The 13730-nt window shown below is 46.0% G+C and overlaps 1 protein-coding gene and 1 non-coding gene across 5 annotated transcripts in view; one reads left to right on the top strand and one right to left on the bottom strand.

Moving 5' to 3' along the window:
- DLEC1 (DLEC1 cilia and flagella associated protein) overlaps window positions 1–13730 on the bottom strand; it is a 91694-nt gene that overhangs the window by 8521 nt on the left and 69443 nt on the right. For all 4 annotated transcript variants that reach the window (XM_061395930.1, XM_061395929.1, XM_061395931.1 and 1 more), the window contains exons 20-23: window positions 2473–2626; window positions 1913–2023; window positions 866–996; window positions 234–425 (exon numbers count right to left, since the gene is read on the bottom strand). In XM_061395930.1, the coding sequence (XP_061251914.1) occupies window positions 234–425; window positions 866–996; window positions 1913–2023; window positions 2473–2626 (588 nt within the window). The remainder of the gene's footprint in view (window positions 1–233; window positions 426–865; window positions 997–1912; window positions 2024–2472; window positions 2627–13730) is intronic.
- On the top strand, window positions 5045–5117 carry TRNAE-UUC (transfer RNA glutamic acid (anticodon UUC)). The gene has a single exon. It is a non-coding gene; the product is annotated as a tRNA-Glu (tRNA).

Below are 13730 nucleotides of genomic sequence, written 5' to 3'. Positions count from 1 at the left end.
CAAAGCCCTCGCCTTGGCAGCCCAGGCTGACCAGAAGGGGCCACACGCCCCGCTTTCCTCTCAAGGCCTGGGAGGCGGGCAGGCAGGGCCCCCTACTTCTTGCATTTGTCCACGTCTACCTGCGGATACCCTCCTCCGGCGACTCACACCCGCCGAAGCCACACGGAGGCCCAGCGGGGCAACCCGTGGCTGCGTCCTCCCTGGGAACAGTCGCTGAAAACAGCTGGACTTACGGGCTGGGTTTCTGGCTCAGGCTGTTCACGGGGCTCCCAAAGTACTCAAACTCGAGGGTGAAAGGGGTCTGTATCGGGGAGCAGTTGGTCAGGAAGAGCCGGCGGTTCACACGGGTCCACAGTGGCACTGCCGAGCCGAAGTCCAGGTGGAGCGTCTCGGGGTGGCCCGGCCACAGCTCTGTGCTGGGGGCACTGCCCAAGCCCATGGGCACCAGTTATGTGCCACCCTCAGCCCTGCCCGGCCAGCCACCTTGGGCTGGAGGTGCCCAGCTGCCCAGAAACCAGGCTTTAAGCCCTCCTCGAAAAGCAAGCCGTCCCACAGATGCACCCTCTATGCCAAGATGGGTGTCCCCCGCCACCGGCTCTCCCAGGCCAGGGGCAGGCCGGCATGTCTCCCAGCTGCCCACGGCCCTGTCCCCTGCTGTCCCCGCACCTGGACACCAGGCCTCTAGCGTATGGAGAACCACCACCCAGAGGGTAGGGATGGGGCGGGGCGGGAGGGGTGTCTCTCCCCACAGAGTTTGTGAGGGGTCTTCTCCTGGCCGTGGGAATCAACTGGAAGAGGCTGGCTCCACAGCGAGGCCGCTCCTCTGAACGGCCGCCCCAGCCCCCAGGCCCAGCCCTGGGCTCACCTGTCGTCACTGTCCTCCTTAGAGACGCCGATGGCTACCTGCAGTCCCCGGGGTTTCCCGGAGATGCCCAGAACCAGTGGCTCCCTCATGCCTGACACGTCACAAGGGAGGGCCAGGTCGGTCACCGCTTCCTGTAGGAAAGGGGTTCTCACCTTGGGTAAGACCCAGGGTGGGCCTTGGCAGAGGGGCCTCAGATAGCCTTCTGCGGCACAGGGGGCAGCAGGGAGGGCTCAACTAAAGGCCTTGTCCAGGCTCATTTCTGTGGAAGGGCTCCCAGCCCCTCCAATGGGCCACCATCCCCAGACCCTCAGGAGGCCTGGCCCCTTCCTCAGAGCTCCTGGCTGTGACTTGGCTCCCAACATCTGGGCATGCCCGCCTGAAGGAGACCCCTGCCAAGCAGATCTCAGGAGAAGCTGCACATTTATTCCAATGAAGCTGCTATCACGAAGAAGTCAAACCCTTCCTGCGTGAGGTCTGCTCTAGGCCAGCCCAGGGCCCACTCATTTGCTCAGGCTCAGCTGTCCAAGAAAGCCCACGTCCCCATGCTCCCCAGAGAGGTACTGGGACCTGGGTCTGCAAGTCCTTGTGAGGAAGAAGCTTCTTTTTCCACAAGACTACAAATGGATAGCTGGTAACCCCCCAAGGACTGAGCATGTTCTGTCCGATGGCCTTCCTGTGGGCTGAACCCAGGAGAAGCTGTGTCCTTCTTCTGAGGAACCGGGGCACTGCTCAGACGCCACTGGGGGACCCAGTACAGGGGCATCTCTGGGCAGGTGGAAAGGTGGGCCCACCTGTGCCACAGAGGATGGCTGGCGAGGGCTAAGGGTGGTGCTCAGGAGTTTCAGGGCCTATCCCAGCCTGCTCCAGCCCTCCTGACCCTGTGTCCCTAGAGAGCAGGCCCAGGAGGAATGGAGCCCCAGACCCCAGTGCAAGAAACCTGTTCCCTGCTTGGCCCAGGACAGGGGTCTGAGGCAGACCTCCCGGCTGGCATGGATGCAGACAGCCGGGGGCCTCCCCAGGCAATGCAGCCCCTGGTTCCACACTCACCAGGGTATGCGCAGTCAACTCCAGGCTGAGCTGGCGCTCCTCGCTGGGGCCCAGCGTGCCACGTCTCGGGGAGACTTTCACTGTGCAGACATCTGCTTGGAGCCCCAGGAGCTGGCAGACACATGGGCAGGTCAGGGGCTGGGCTTCCAGGATGACCTGGGTCCTGACAGAGGGATCAGGACCGCTGCATGCTTTGGGGAGGCTGCTGACTGGGGGCCCTCAGTGAGACCAGCAGGGCACGGTGCTCTCAGGTGGGGATAAACCACAGGTCCCTTCTCGTCTCCTTGCCCATGCTAGATGGACCTCACACCTGTCAGGGGGTTCCCTGGACTTAACAAAAGGCTGCCCTGGGAGGCCCAGGGTGATGGGGAACAGTGGGTAGCTGGTTTTGATGCATGGAGACGTGGCCTCATCTCCCCTGGCACACGGGGCAGGCTACAGAGTCAGCCCCCAGAGGCAGTGATCTGTTCTGGGTGGTGTCAAGGGCAGGGTGCCCCTCAACATGGGCCTCTGGGGTTGAGATCTGCAAAGGTGGGGCCCGATGGAGTGGGCTCACGTACCTTGCCCCAGTGGAAGCGGGTTGGCAGGAGCGTGCCATTGATGAGTGTGTTGGCCATCTTGGTGGGCACGCCCAGGTAGAGGTTGGGGACCTCCACCTGGCTGCTCTGCAGGTACACATAGGGCTCCTGCACCTCAGCATACACGGGAAGGTGGCTGGAATACGGTGGGTAAAAGGCATACTCATCAGAAAAGAAGTCAAACCTACCCATATGCATAAGACATGACCACCTTTGTAGAAAATCCCTAAGAATCTATAATGTTAAAAACTCTTAGAACTAATGAGTGAGTCAGCAAAGTGACAGGCTAAAAATCAACACATAAAAATCAATCACATTTTTTTTGGCTGCCCCAGGTGGCTTGTGAGATTCTGTAGTTCCCCGACCAGGGGTCGAACCTGCTGAGCCCCCAGCAGTGAAACAGTGTTGAGTTTTAACTATCAGACCACAGGGAATTCCAAACTCGATCACATGTTTACAGGCTAACAAGGAAGATGTAGAAACAGAAGTTAAAAGTATAATCCCACTGACAATTACTCAAAAAAGTGAAACAGGCAAATCTCTAATTAAACACATACAGAACTTGTGTGCTGAAAACCACAAAACACTGATGAAAGAATCCGAAGATAACAATAAATAGGCATAAATCACAATCAGAAATTAACACATTCAACATATTGTCAGTTCTCCCAAAAATGATCTGTTAGGCTTAACACAATTCTTACCAAACTCCTGGCCATGATTTTTGTAGATACAGACAAGTTTATTTGAAAATTTATATAGAAAGATAAAGGACACAGACTGAAGATTAATAAAGTGGGAAATTACTCTACTGGATATTAAGACTTCCTAGACAGCTATATCAATCAAGGGAGCGTGTTACTAGTAGGGAGATACACAGCAAATCAATGGAACAATGTAAAAAAACCTAGAAGCAGACCCACCCAAATATGTCTGAGGGTATTTTTTTCCTTATGTAAGGAATGGGGAGAACATGTATTTTAATTTTTTATTTTGAAATAACTGTATATTCGCATGCAGCTGTAACAACAACAACAAAAATACAAAGGAATCCAAGTACACTCTTCACCAATTTCCCAACAGTCACAGCTTGCACAACGACAGCACCATGTCACAAGGAGACCAAGCTGGATGCAGTCCAGCAGTCCCATTCAGGCCCCATGAAGCGGACATGCGCTAATCTGTATTTACTTCTACACAATTTTATCACATGTAGATACCCATGACACCACCACAGTCGAGACACAGAACAGTTCCGTCCCAAGGATGTCTTCATGCTATCTTTTCTTTTTTTAACTTTCTCCCCGGATCCATTTTTTTGCCATAAATTTCTGAGTTTCGTTCACTTTGTTCAATAATTAAGGACAAAAAAACCTCTGCCATCTAAGTCACCCTGGCAATCTTCAAGAGTATCAAATAAGAATGGACTTCCCTGGTATGCCACTGGTTAAGACCCCACATTTCCAGTCCAGAGGGCTCAGGTTCAATCCTCGTTGGGTAAGATCCTACATGCAAGGTGCAGCCAAAAAGTAAAAAAAAAAAAAAAATCGGAAAAAAAATATAAAATAAGAAAAAACTTGTCCCTGTAAAAGCTGTAAAATATCTTTGAAAACGAGGTTTAACTGCAGTTATAAATACAAATATCTAACTACAGAGTCCCAAAATACACGAAGCAAAAGAAATCAACCATTCAGAAATAATGATTAGATGGCCAGGCAAAAAGCACATGCAAAATAATTTACTAATTATTAGGGAAATGCAAATCAAAACTACAATGAGGTATCACCAGTCAGAAAGGTCAAAAAGTTTACAAACAGTAAATTGCTAGAGAGGGTATGGAGAAAAGGGACCACCACCCTATACTGTTGATAGGAATGGAGACTGGTAGAGCCACTATGGAGGCTACTTAAGAAACTAAAAACAGAACTACCACATGATCCTGCAGTCCCACTAGGGCTGGAGAAAACCGTAATTCAAAAAGTACATGCAATAGAAAGGACATGGACGTGAACAAAATGTCCATCAAGAGAAGGGGATGACGAGGCGGCACACGTAGACAAGAGAATAGCTCTCAGGCATAGAAAAGAATGAAGTCATGCCATCTGCAGCAACAGGGATGCCAGAGATTGTCCCACTGAGTGAAGTAAGTCAGACAGTGAAGGAAAAATATATGGTATTGCTTACATGTGAAAGCTAAAAAAAAAAGACTACAAATGAATTTATTTACAAAACAAAAGTATAGTCACAAACGTAGAAAACAAGGTTAGCAGGGATAGGGGTGGGGGACAAGTGGGCGACTGCGACTACTATCTATAAAATAGGTGACTAGTAAGACCTGCTGTAGAGCACAGGGAGCTCTACTCAACACTCCGTAATGGCCTACGCGGGAAAGGAACCTAAAGCAGAAAGGGTGGATACACGCGTAACTCATTCACTTTGCTGGATACCTGAAATTAACACAACACGGTAAATGTAAATATTCCAATAAAATTTCAAAAAAATAAAGACTAGAGATTTCAATGCGTCATTTTAAATAGTGGACAGAACAGGGAGCTCCTTGGTGGTCCAGTGGTTAGGACTCTGTGCTTTCACTGCTGAGGGCTCAGGTTCAATCCCTGGTTGGGGAACTAAGATCCCACAAACTGCACGGTGTGGCCAACAATAAATAAATAAATGAAAATATGTGTAAATTAAACACACTCCCAAATAAGCAAGAAGTCAAATAAATAAACTTTGGGTTTAAAATACAAAAATCAGTGCAAAATACCACATGAATTTAAAAAAAGGACAAAGGACATGGTCCTTTCAAACAACGCAGAAAAAACATTCAATGAAATCTAACATTCTTTCATGAGAAAACCAGCAAACTAGGAACAGAAGGAAACTTCCTCAACCTGATAAAGGACAGCTACAAAAAGCCTACAGTTAATATTGGACTTAAAGGTAGAGACTGTTTTCCTTTTAAGATCAGGAACAAGGTAAGGATGTCCACTTTTTAAAAAATATAACATTTTGCTTAATGCAGACACTGACTTCATCTGTATATATTTTAGAACTAGGGTGAGGATTCCCACTCTTGCCTCTTCCATTCAGCACTGAACTGGAGTATTATTAGGTCCATTAGGCAGGAAAAAGAAAAGACAGATGTAAAATTACCTCTAAATGCAGATGACACAATCTTCTATTTAGAGAACCATTAGAAGTGACATATAAGCAAGGTTGTAGGGTACAAGGTCAAAACACAAAAATCTATTTGTATTTCTATACACTAGTAATGAATAATCAGAAGAAGTGATTAAGAAGAATCCATTTCCAAAAGCATCAAAAATGACACAATCCTCAGAAATAATTTTAACAAAAAAGTATAAGGCTTATACACTGAAAATGACGAAACATCACTGAAAGAAATGAAAAACGACTGAAATAAATGGAAAGACATTTTCCTGTTAAAGGATGGGAAGACTTAGTATTGTTAGGAGGGTAATACTCCCCAGACCAGACATGCAGATTCAATATACTCCCTGTTAAAATCCCAGCTAGGTCTTTGTAGACATTGATAAACTGGTTCTAAAATTCACACAGAAATTCAAAGGACCCAGAACAGCCAAAACAATCTTGAGAAAGAGAAATGAAGTTGGAGAATCCATACTTCTTGATTTCAAAACTAACTCAAAATGGATCAGAGACCTAAAAATAAGAGCTAAAACTATAAAACTCTTCGAAGAAAACATGTGAGTAAGTCTTTCTGACATTAGGCGATGGTTTCACAGGTATAACATCAAAAGCACAAGCAACAAAAGATAAAAATACATAAATCGGGAATTCACCAAAATTAAAAACGTCTATGCTTCAAAGTACACCCTCAAGAAAGTGAAAAGAGGGACATCCCTGGTGGTCTACTGGTTAAGAATCTGCCTGCTGATGTAGGGGACATGGGTTCGGTCTCTGGTCTGGAAAATCCCACATGCCGTGGGGCAACCAAGCCCCTGCGAGCCCATGTGCCCAGAGCCTGTGCTCCAGCAAGAGAAGCCAGTGCTGTAAGAAGCCTGAGCACTGCAAGAGAGAGCCCCCCGCTCGCTGCAACTAGAGAAAACCCATGCACAGCAGCGGAGACCCAGTGCAGTCGAAAATGAATTAATAAATCACACACACACACACAAAACAAGTGAAAAGACAGTTCTCAGAACGGGAGAAAACATTTGAAAATCATGTATCTAATAAGAGACAGGTATATAAAAAGAACACTTAACCTAAAAAAGAGAAAAAATACCTTTATCTCAATAACAAAAAGACAAATAACCCTATTTTTAAAAAATGAGCAAAGAACTCAAGAGATAGTTCTCCAAAGAGGATCTACAAGTGGCCAGTAAGCTCCTGAAAGATGCTAAGCATTATGTGCCATAAGGGAAATTCAAATCAAATCCTCAGTGAAATATCACTTCACACACAGGATGAGTACCATTAAAGAACTGCTGCTGTTTAGTCGCTGTGTCTTTTGCAACCCCAAGGACTGTAGCTCACCACACTCCTCTGTCCATGAGATTTTCCAGGCTAGAATACTACGGTGGATTGACATTTCTTTCTCCAGGGGATCCTCCTGACCCAGGAATCGAACCCATGTCTCCTACATTGGCAGGCGGATTCTTTACCACTGAGCCACCAGGGCAGTCCACCATTAAAGGAGAGATGGTCACAAGTATGGCTGAGGAAGAGAAGAAGTAGGACAGCAGGGTGGAGAAGGATGGACAGTGTGGTGGAATTGGTAGCTATCATATTTGCCCCATGTATCATTATTATGACTATGCCAAAGCCTTTGACTGTGTGGATCACAATAAACTGTGGAAAATTCTGAAAGAGATGTGAATGCCAGACGACCTGACTTGCCTCTGGAGAAATCTGTATGCAGGTCAGGAAGCAACAGTTGGAACTGGACATGGAACAACAGACTGGTTCCAAATAGGAAAAGGAGTATGTCAAGGCTGTATATTGTCACCCTGCTTATTTAACTTATATGCAGAGTACATCATGAGAAATGCTGGGCTGGAAGAAGCACAAGCTGGAATCAAAATTGCCGGTAGAGTTGTGAAACTCTACTATGTATGTAGTAGAATATCATTCATGTAAAAGTGGGAAGGAAAAGTGAAAGTGTGTGCTTGCTGCTGCTGCTGCTAAGTCACTTCAGTCGTGTCCAACTCTGTGCGACCCCATAGACGGCAGCCCACCAGGCCCTGCCGTCCCTGGGATTCTCCAGGCAAGAACACTGGAGTGGGTTGCCATTTCCTCCTCCAATGCAGGAAAGTGAAAAGTGAAAGTGAAGTCACTCAGTCGTGTCTGACTCTTAGCGACCCCATGGACTGCAGCCTACCAGGCTCCTCCATCCATGGGATTTTCCAGGCAAGAGTCCTGGAGTGGGTTGCCATCGCCTTCTCCAAAGTGTGTGCTTATATGGATATGTATTTCTTTGGAAGGATATATAAGAAACTGATAATGTTGGTTTACTGGTGGGAAGTAAACTGAATGAACTGTACAGCAGGAGTAGAAGGACTTTTTAAAATTAAAAGATTGAAATTTAATTTGTGCTATGAATCAAGAGGATATTTATATCATGTAAGCTTTATACATATCAATAAAATGAACACCTGTGAACTGGAAAAAAAAATAAAGATTAGTCATTTTTTAACCTTAAAAAAAATTGCTGGGAGAAATATCAATAACCTCAGATATGCAGATGACACCACCCTTATGGCAGAAAGTGAAGAGGAACTAAAAAGCCTCTTGATGAAAGTGAAAGTGGAGAGTGAAAAAGTTGGCTTAAAGCTCAACATTCAGAAAACGGAGATCATGGCATCTGGTCCCATCACTTCATGGGAAATAGATGGGGAAACAGTGGAAACAGTGTCAGACTTTATTTTTTGGGGCTCCAAAATCACTGCAGATGGTGATTGCAGCCATGAAATTAAAAGACACTTACTCCTTGGAAGGAAAATTATGACCAACCTAGATAGCATATTCAAAACCAGAGACATTACTTTGCCAACAAAGGTCCGTCTAGTCAAGGCTATGGTTTTTCCTGTGGTCATGTATGTTTTTCCAGTGGACCATGTATGGTCATGTGAGAGTTGGACTGTGAAGAAGGCTGAGCTCCAAAGAATTGATGCTTTTGAACTGTGGTGTTGGAGAAGACTCTTGAGAGTCCCTTGGACTGCAAGGAGATCCAACCAGTCCATTCTGAAGGAGATCAGCCCTGGGATTTCTTTGGAGGGAATGATGCTAAAGCTGAAACTCCAGCACTTTGGCCACCTCATGCGAAGAGTTGACTCATTGGAAAAGACTCTGGTGCTGAGAGGGGTTGGGTGCAGGAGGAGAAGGGGACGACAGAGGATGAGATGGCTGGATGGCATCACTGACTCGATGGGCGTGGGTCTGAGTGAACTCCGGGAGTTGGTGATGGACAGGGAGGCCTGGCGTGCTGCGATTCATGGGGTCGCAAAGTCAGACACGACTGAGTGACTGAACTGAACTGAACCATTATTATAATGAGATATATTATAATGTTAACATCATGACCTAGTGTGGAAGATTTTGAACAAAGAACAAGGAAGCAAATATCATGCTATTCCAATGAGAAAAAAAACTAAAAGAAAGGTTAAGTGATAAAACAGAGAACAAAACTATTACTTAAGACCCCTAGAGAAGGCCAAGCAGAGATCCCTTGATGCAGTACGCAGGGCAGGGTGGGCTGAGGGGAGAGAGCCGGGAGGTATAACTAAAGGAGTGCGGGGAGATTAGCGCAGCTGGTTCAGCTAGGTTAGCTCCCAGAGTTCAGGCGTTATGCTGTGGAAGACTGGTAAATCCTGTAGCAGGATTTCCCTCACCCCCACCCTCGATGAAGAATGTAGATGTGGCCCTGGAGAGAGGTCACTGCAGATCCTGCGGTAATACTGGGCTTCCAACCTGTTTTAGACAGAAAACCACCAAAAAAGATCTTGTTATGAAGAAAGGAAGGGACTGACTTGTGAAGCTGGCCAGTGTGGGTTTCCTTGACTGCTTGTCCTGCGTTGTCTTTCACAAAGGCCCCTTCCTCTAAGGTTATTCCAGAAGCCCTGAGGCTACTCACACACACTTCAGTCCTGGGAGGAGGATGCCTTCCACTCCTATACCCACTTACCCAGAGGAATCTGATACCACCAGCTCCTTATGCAAACCAACTTCCTCCTCCAGAAAGGCAGGAGTGGGCAGCCAAGGATTCTCAGATGTAGAAGAAAAACCCCAAACCAAAGGATTCCAAACCAAAATGTGAGGAAACACAAAGAAGAGGGCTTTGTAAGACAGTAACAGACAGAGATATATCCACTTGAATAAAGAGTTCCAAAGAATAGCAAGGAGAGATAAGAAAGCCTTCCTCAGTGATCAATGCAAAGAAATAGAGGAAAACAACAGAATGGGAAAGACTAGAGATCTCTTCAAGAAAATTAGAGATACCAAGGTAACATTTCATGCAAAGATGGGCACAATAAAGGACAGAAATGGTACGGACCTAACAGAAGCAGAAGATATTAAGAGGTGGCAAGAATACACAGAAGAACTACACAAAAAAAGATCTTCATGACCCAGATAACCATGATGGTGTGATCACTCACCTAGAGCCAGACATCCTGGAATACAAAGTGAAGTGGACCTTAGGAAGCATCATTATGAACAAAGCTAGTGGAGGTGATGTAATTCTAGTTGAGCTACTTCAAATCCTAAAAGATGATGCTGTGAAAGTGCCGCACTCAACATGCCAGCAAATTTGGAAAACTCAACAGTGGCCACAGGACTGAAAAAGGTCAGTTTTCATTCCAACCACAAAGAAAGGCAATGCCAAAGAAAGAATGCTCAAACTACCACACAATTGCACTCATCTCACATGCTAGCAAAGTAATGCTCAAAATTTTCCAAACCAAGCTTCAACAGTACGTGAACTGTGAACTTCCAGATGTTCAAGATGGATTTAGAAAAGGCAAAGGAACCAGAAATCAAATTGCCAACATCCATTGGATCACCGAAAAAGCGAGAGTTCCAGAAAAACATCTACATCTGCTTTATTGACCATGCCAAAGCCTTTGATTGTGTGGATCACAACAAACTGTGGAAAATTCTGAAAGAGTATTCTTGTATTCCCATCACCTAGACCACCTGATCTGCCTCCTGAGAAATTTGTATGCAGGTCAAGAAGCAACAGCTAGAACTGGACTTTGAACAACAGACTGGTTCCAAATCAGGAAAGGAGTACGTCAAGGATGTATATTGTCACCCTAGTTATTTACCTTACATGCAGAGTACATCATGAGAAACATTGGGCTGGATGAAGCACAAACTGGAATCAAGATTGCGGGGAGAAATATCAATAACAGATATGCAGATGACACCACCCTTATGGCAGAAAGCAAAGAAGAACTAAAGAGCCTCTTGATGAATGTGAAAGTGGAGAGTGAAAAAGTTGGCTTAAAACTCAACATTCAGAAAACGAAGATCATGGCATCTGGTCCCATCACTTCATGGGAAATAGATGGGGAAACAGTGGAAACAGCGGCTGACTTTATTTTGGGGGCTCCAAAATCACTGCAGATGGTGATTGCAGCCATGAAATTAAAAGATGCTTGCTCCTTGGAAGAAAAGTTATGGCCAACCTAGACAGCATATTAAAAAGCAGAGATATTACTTTGTCAACAAAGGTCTGTCTAGTCAAAGCTTTGGTTTTTCCAGTGGTCATGTATGGATGTGAGAGTTGGACTATAAAGAAAGCTGAGTGCCGAAGAATTGATGCTTTTGAACTGTGGTGTTGGAGAAGACTCTCGAAAGTCCCTTGGACTGCAAGGAGATCCAGCCAGTCAATCCTAAAGGAGATCAGTGCTGGGTGTTCATTGGAGGGACTGATGTTGAGGCTGAAGCTCCAATACTTTGGCCACCTGATGTGAAGAACTGACTCATTTGAAAAGACCCTGATGCTGGTAATGAATTGAAGGCGGGAGGAGAAGGGGACAACAGAGGATGAGATGGTTGGATGGCACCACCGACTTAGTGGACATGAGTTTGAGTAAGCCCCTAGAGTTGGTGATGGACAGGGAAGCCTGTGTGCTGTAGTCCATGGAGTCACAAAGAGTTGGATATGACTAAGCAATTGAACTGAACTGAACAGATAGCTACAGAAAAGGAACACTTCCCAAACAAAAGAACTTGGAACAGGGGCATCCATCAGAGATCGAGTTAGTGATCTGCAGGGCCAAGGACCTATCCCTGCGAGGAGAAAAACCCCAAGAGATAAGAGTATACAAGGAAAATGCTTAAATCCATGCACTATAGATCCAGCAGATTTGTGCTGGACTATGGTAGCTCCTGTTTTTACTGTCCGGAAAGCTTTCCCAGTGCTTCTTTTGGAGCCAGGTTCTCCCCACTGTGGTGTATGGAGGGGGCAGGGACCAAAGAGATCCAATCAGATTATATCTCTGGAGAAAGCGTTTTCATTCTTCATGGAGGTTATTAAGATGGGAGTGCATGAGCCTGGAGCTCTAAGTAGCCCCCTTCTCTGGGGCATTGTGGCCAAGGGTCCCTGACAATAGGGGAGAGAAAGGCCAACCAAGAGAGAGAAGCTGTGTGGAAGGATGGATGCAGGGAGAGGGAAGGAGGGTGGAGAAGGAGCAAGAAGTAGAAGCCCAGACAAGAGGCTGGAGCCCCTGGATTTGGCAGGGCAGGAATGCCCAGGTATGTGAGCCAATGGTTCTCCTTTCCTGCCTAAACTGATATATTTCCGTCACTTGCAACTGTAAATATTCTGACTAATACAATGTCCTTTAAGAAGAAAGAATACAGATAAGAAAGGAAATAAGCAGAGACTGAATAAAAGGCATTGACTCTCACTTGGGAGAAAACAGACTTAATCTTGTATAAGGACTAGGAGGAACCATGAGGTTACAGTTGAGTGTGAAGAGACTCATCCTGAGACCCATGACAGTAGTTGTGGGAAAGCACGTTTGAACGAGACTCTGCTGGGACTTTCCCCCTGTTGCTGGTTCAAGTACAGTCTGAAAATATCTGTGCCTGTGAGGGTCTGGGGTGATGGGTAGTCTCATTGCCTGGAGGTGAACGTATAAACTGGCACATTCTCTTCGGAGGATACATCAAGTACTCATGAGGATCTAAAACAAGCAGTTAGGTGTTTTTATAACAAAATATACGGCGAAACAAGAACAAAACAAACACACAGTTTAAATATATATAGGATTAAAACAATAGTGAAAAGAACATCTGTGTTCCACCCTCGTCCAGCTTAAGAAGCAAAATATTATCGCCAGTCAACTTAAGAAAATAAATGTTATGCTTCAAAATAGTTTGAGAAGGGGTGGGAAGAAGTTGGTGAAGCATGTGGATGATACGGTATTTGCAATGATTTGATAATTGTTGAAGGTAGATGATGGATACACCGGGGCTCATTATCCGACAGGAGGTAGGTAGATAGGCCCCCCTGAAGGTAAGGCAACTGGAGATTTATTCCCTATGGACTGAAACTCCAAGACGAGACTAGCAGGACAAGTAAGGGAGGAGGCTGGGCTCTGCCCAGACCACATACTTTTCATTCCTGAAGTCAGGAGATCTCCCTGACCACACATGCGCAGAAAGGCTCCTTGAAGGTCAAAGGGGAATGATGCTAAGCTACCATTGAGCGCTGCCCAGAGCACATATTTCTCATTCCTAAAGTCAGGAGACCTCCCTGACCACACATGCGCAGAAAGGCTCCTTGAAGGTCAAAGAGATGCGTGCAGGCACATGGAAAGATCCTGAGATACGCCACACGTGAGCCAGGCACATAAGAATGATCGGCCCCAGGAAACCTGGAAGAAACGCCCCATAAAAGTAACTCAAATCGTCATGAGGGCACGACTCAGCAACTCGGGACTCTCCCTCTGAGTCTGCCCTTGTGTCTATCCACACTTACTGTACTCTTTTACTAAATACTTTACTTGTTTCACTACCTTCCATCTTCGGGGAAATTCTTTTCTCAAAGATGAAGGACCAGGGCCCTTGTCACTCTAGTGGCTTAGGATCTGGGGCTTTCACTGATGCAACCCAGGCTCAATCTCTGGCTGGGAACCCAAGCCCTCGTTCCAACTTGTTCCAGACCAAAGTCACCAGTGTTCAATCCTATTAATATTTTTATATATTTAAGAAATTTTCCATCAGAAAAGAAGGAAGGAGGGAAG

Source organism: Bos javanicus, chromosome 22 (genome assembly GCF_032452875.1).
Source record: "Bos javanicus breed banteng chromosome 22, ARS-OSU_banteng_1.0, whole genome shotgun sequence".
NCBI classification, from domain to species: domain Eukaryota; kingdom Metazoa; phylum Chordata; class Mammalia; order Artiodactyla; family Bovidae; genus Bos; species Bos javanicus.
The sequence above is the reverse complement of the archived record's forward strand: the minus strand, read 5'-3'. Positions and strand labels throughout refer to the sequence as shown.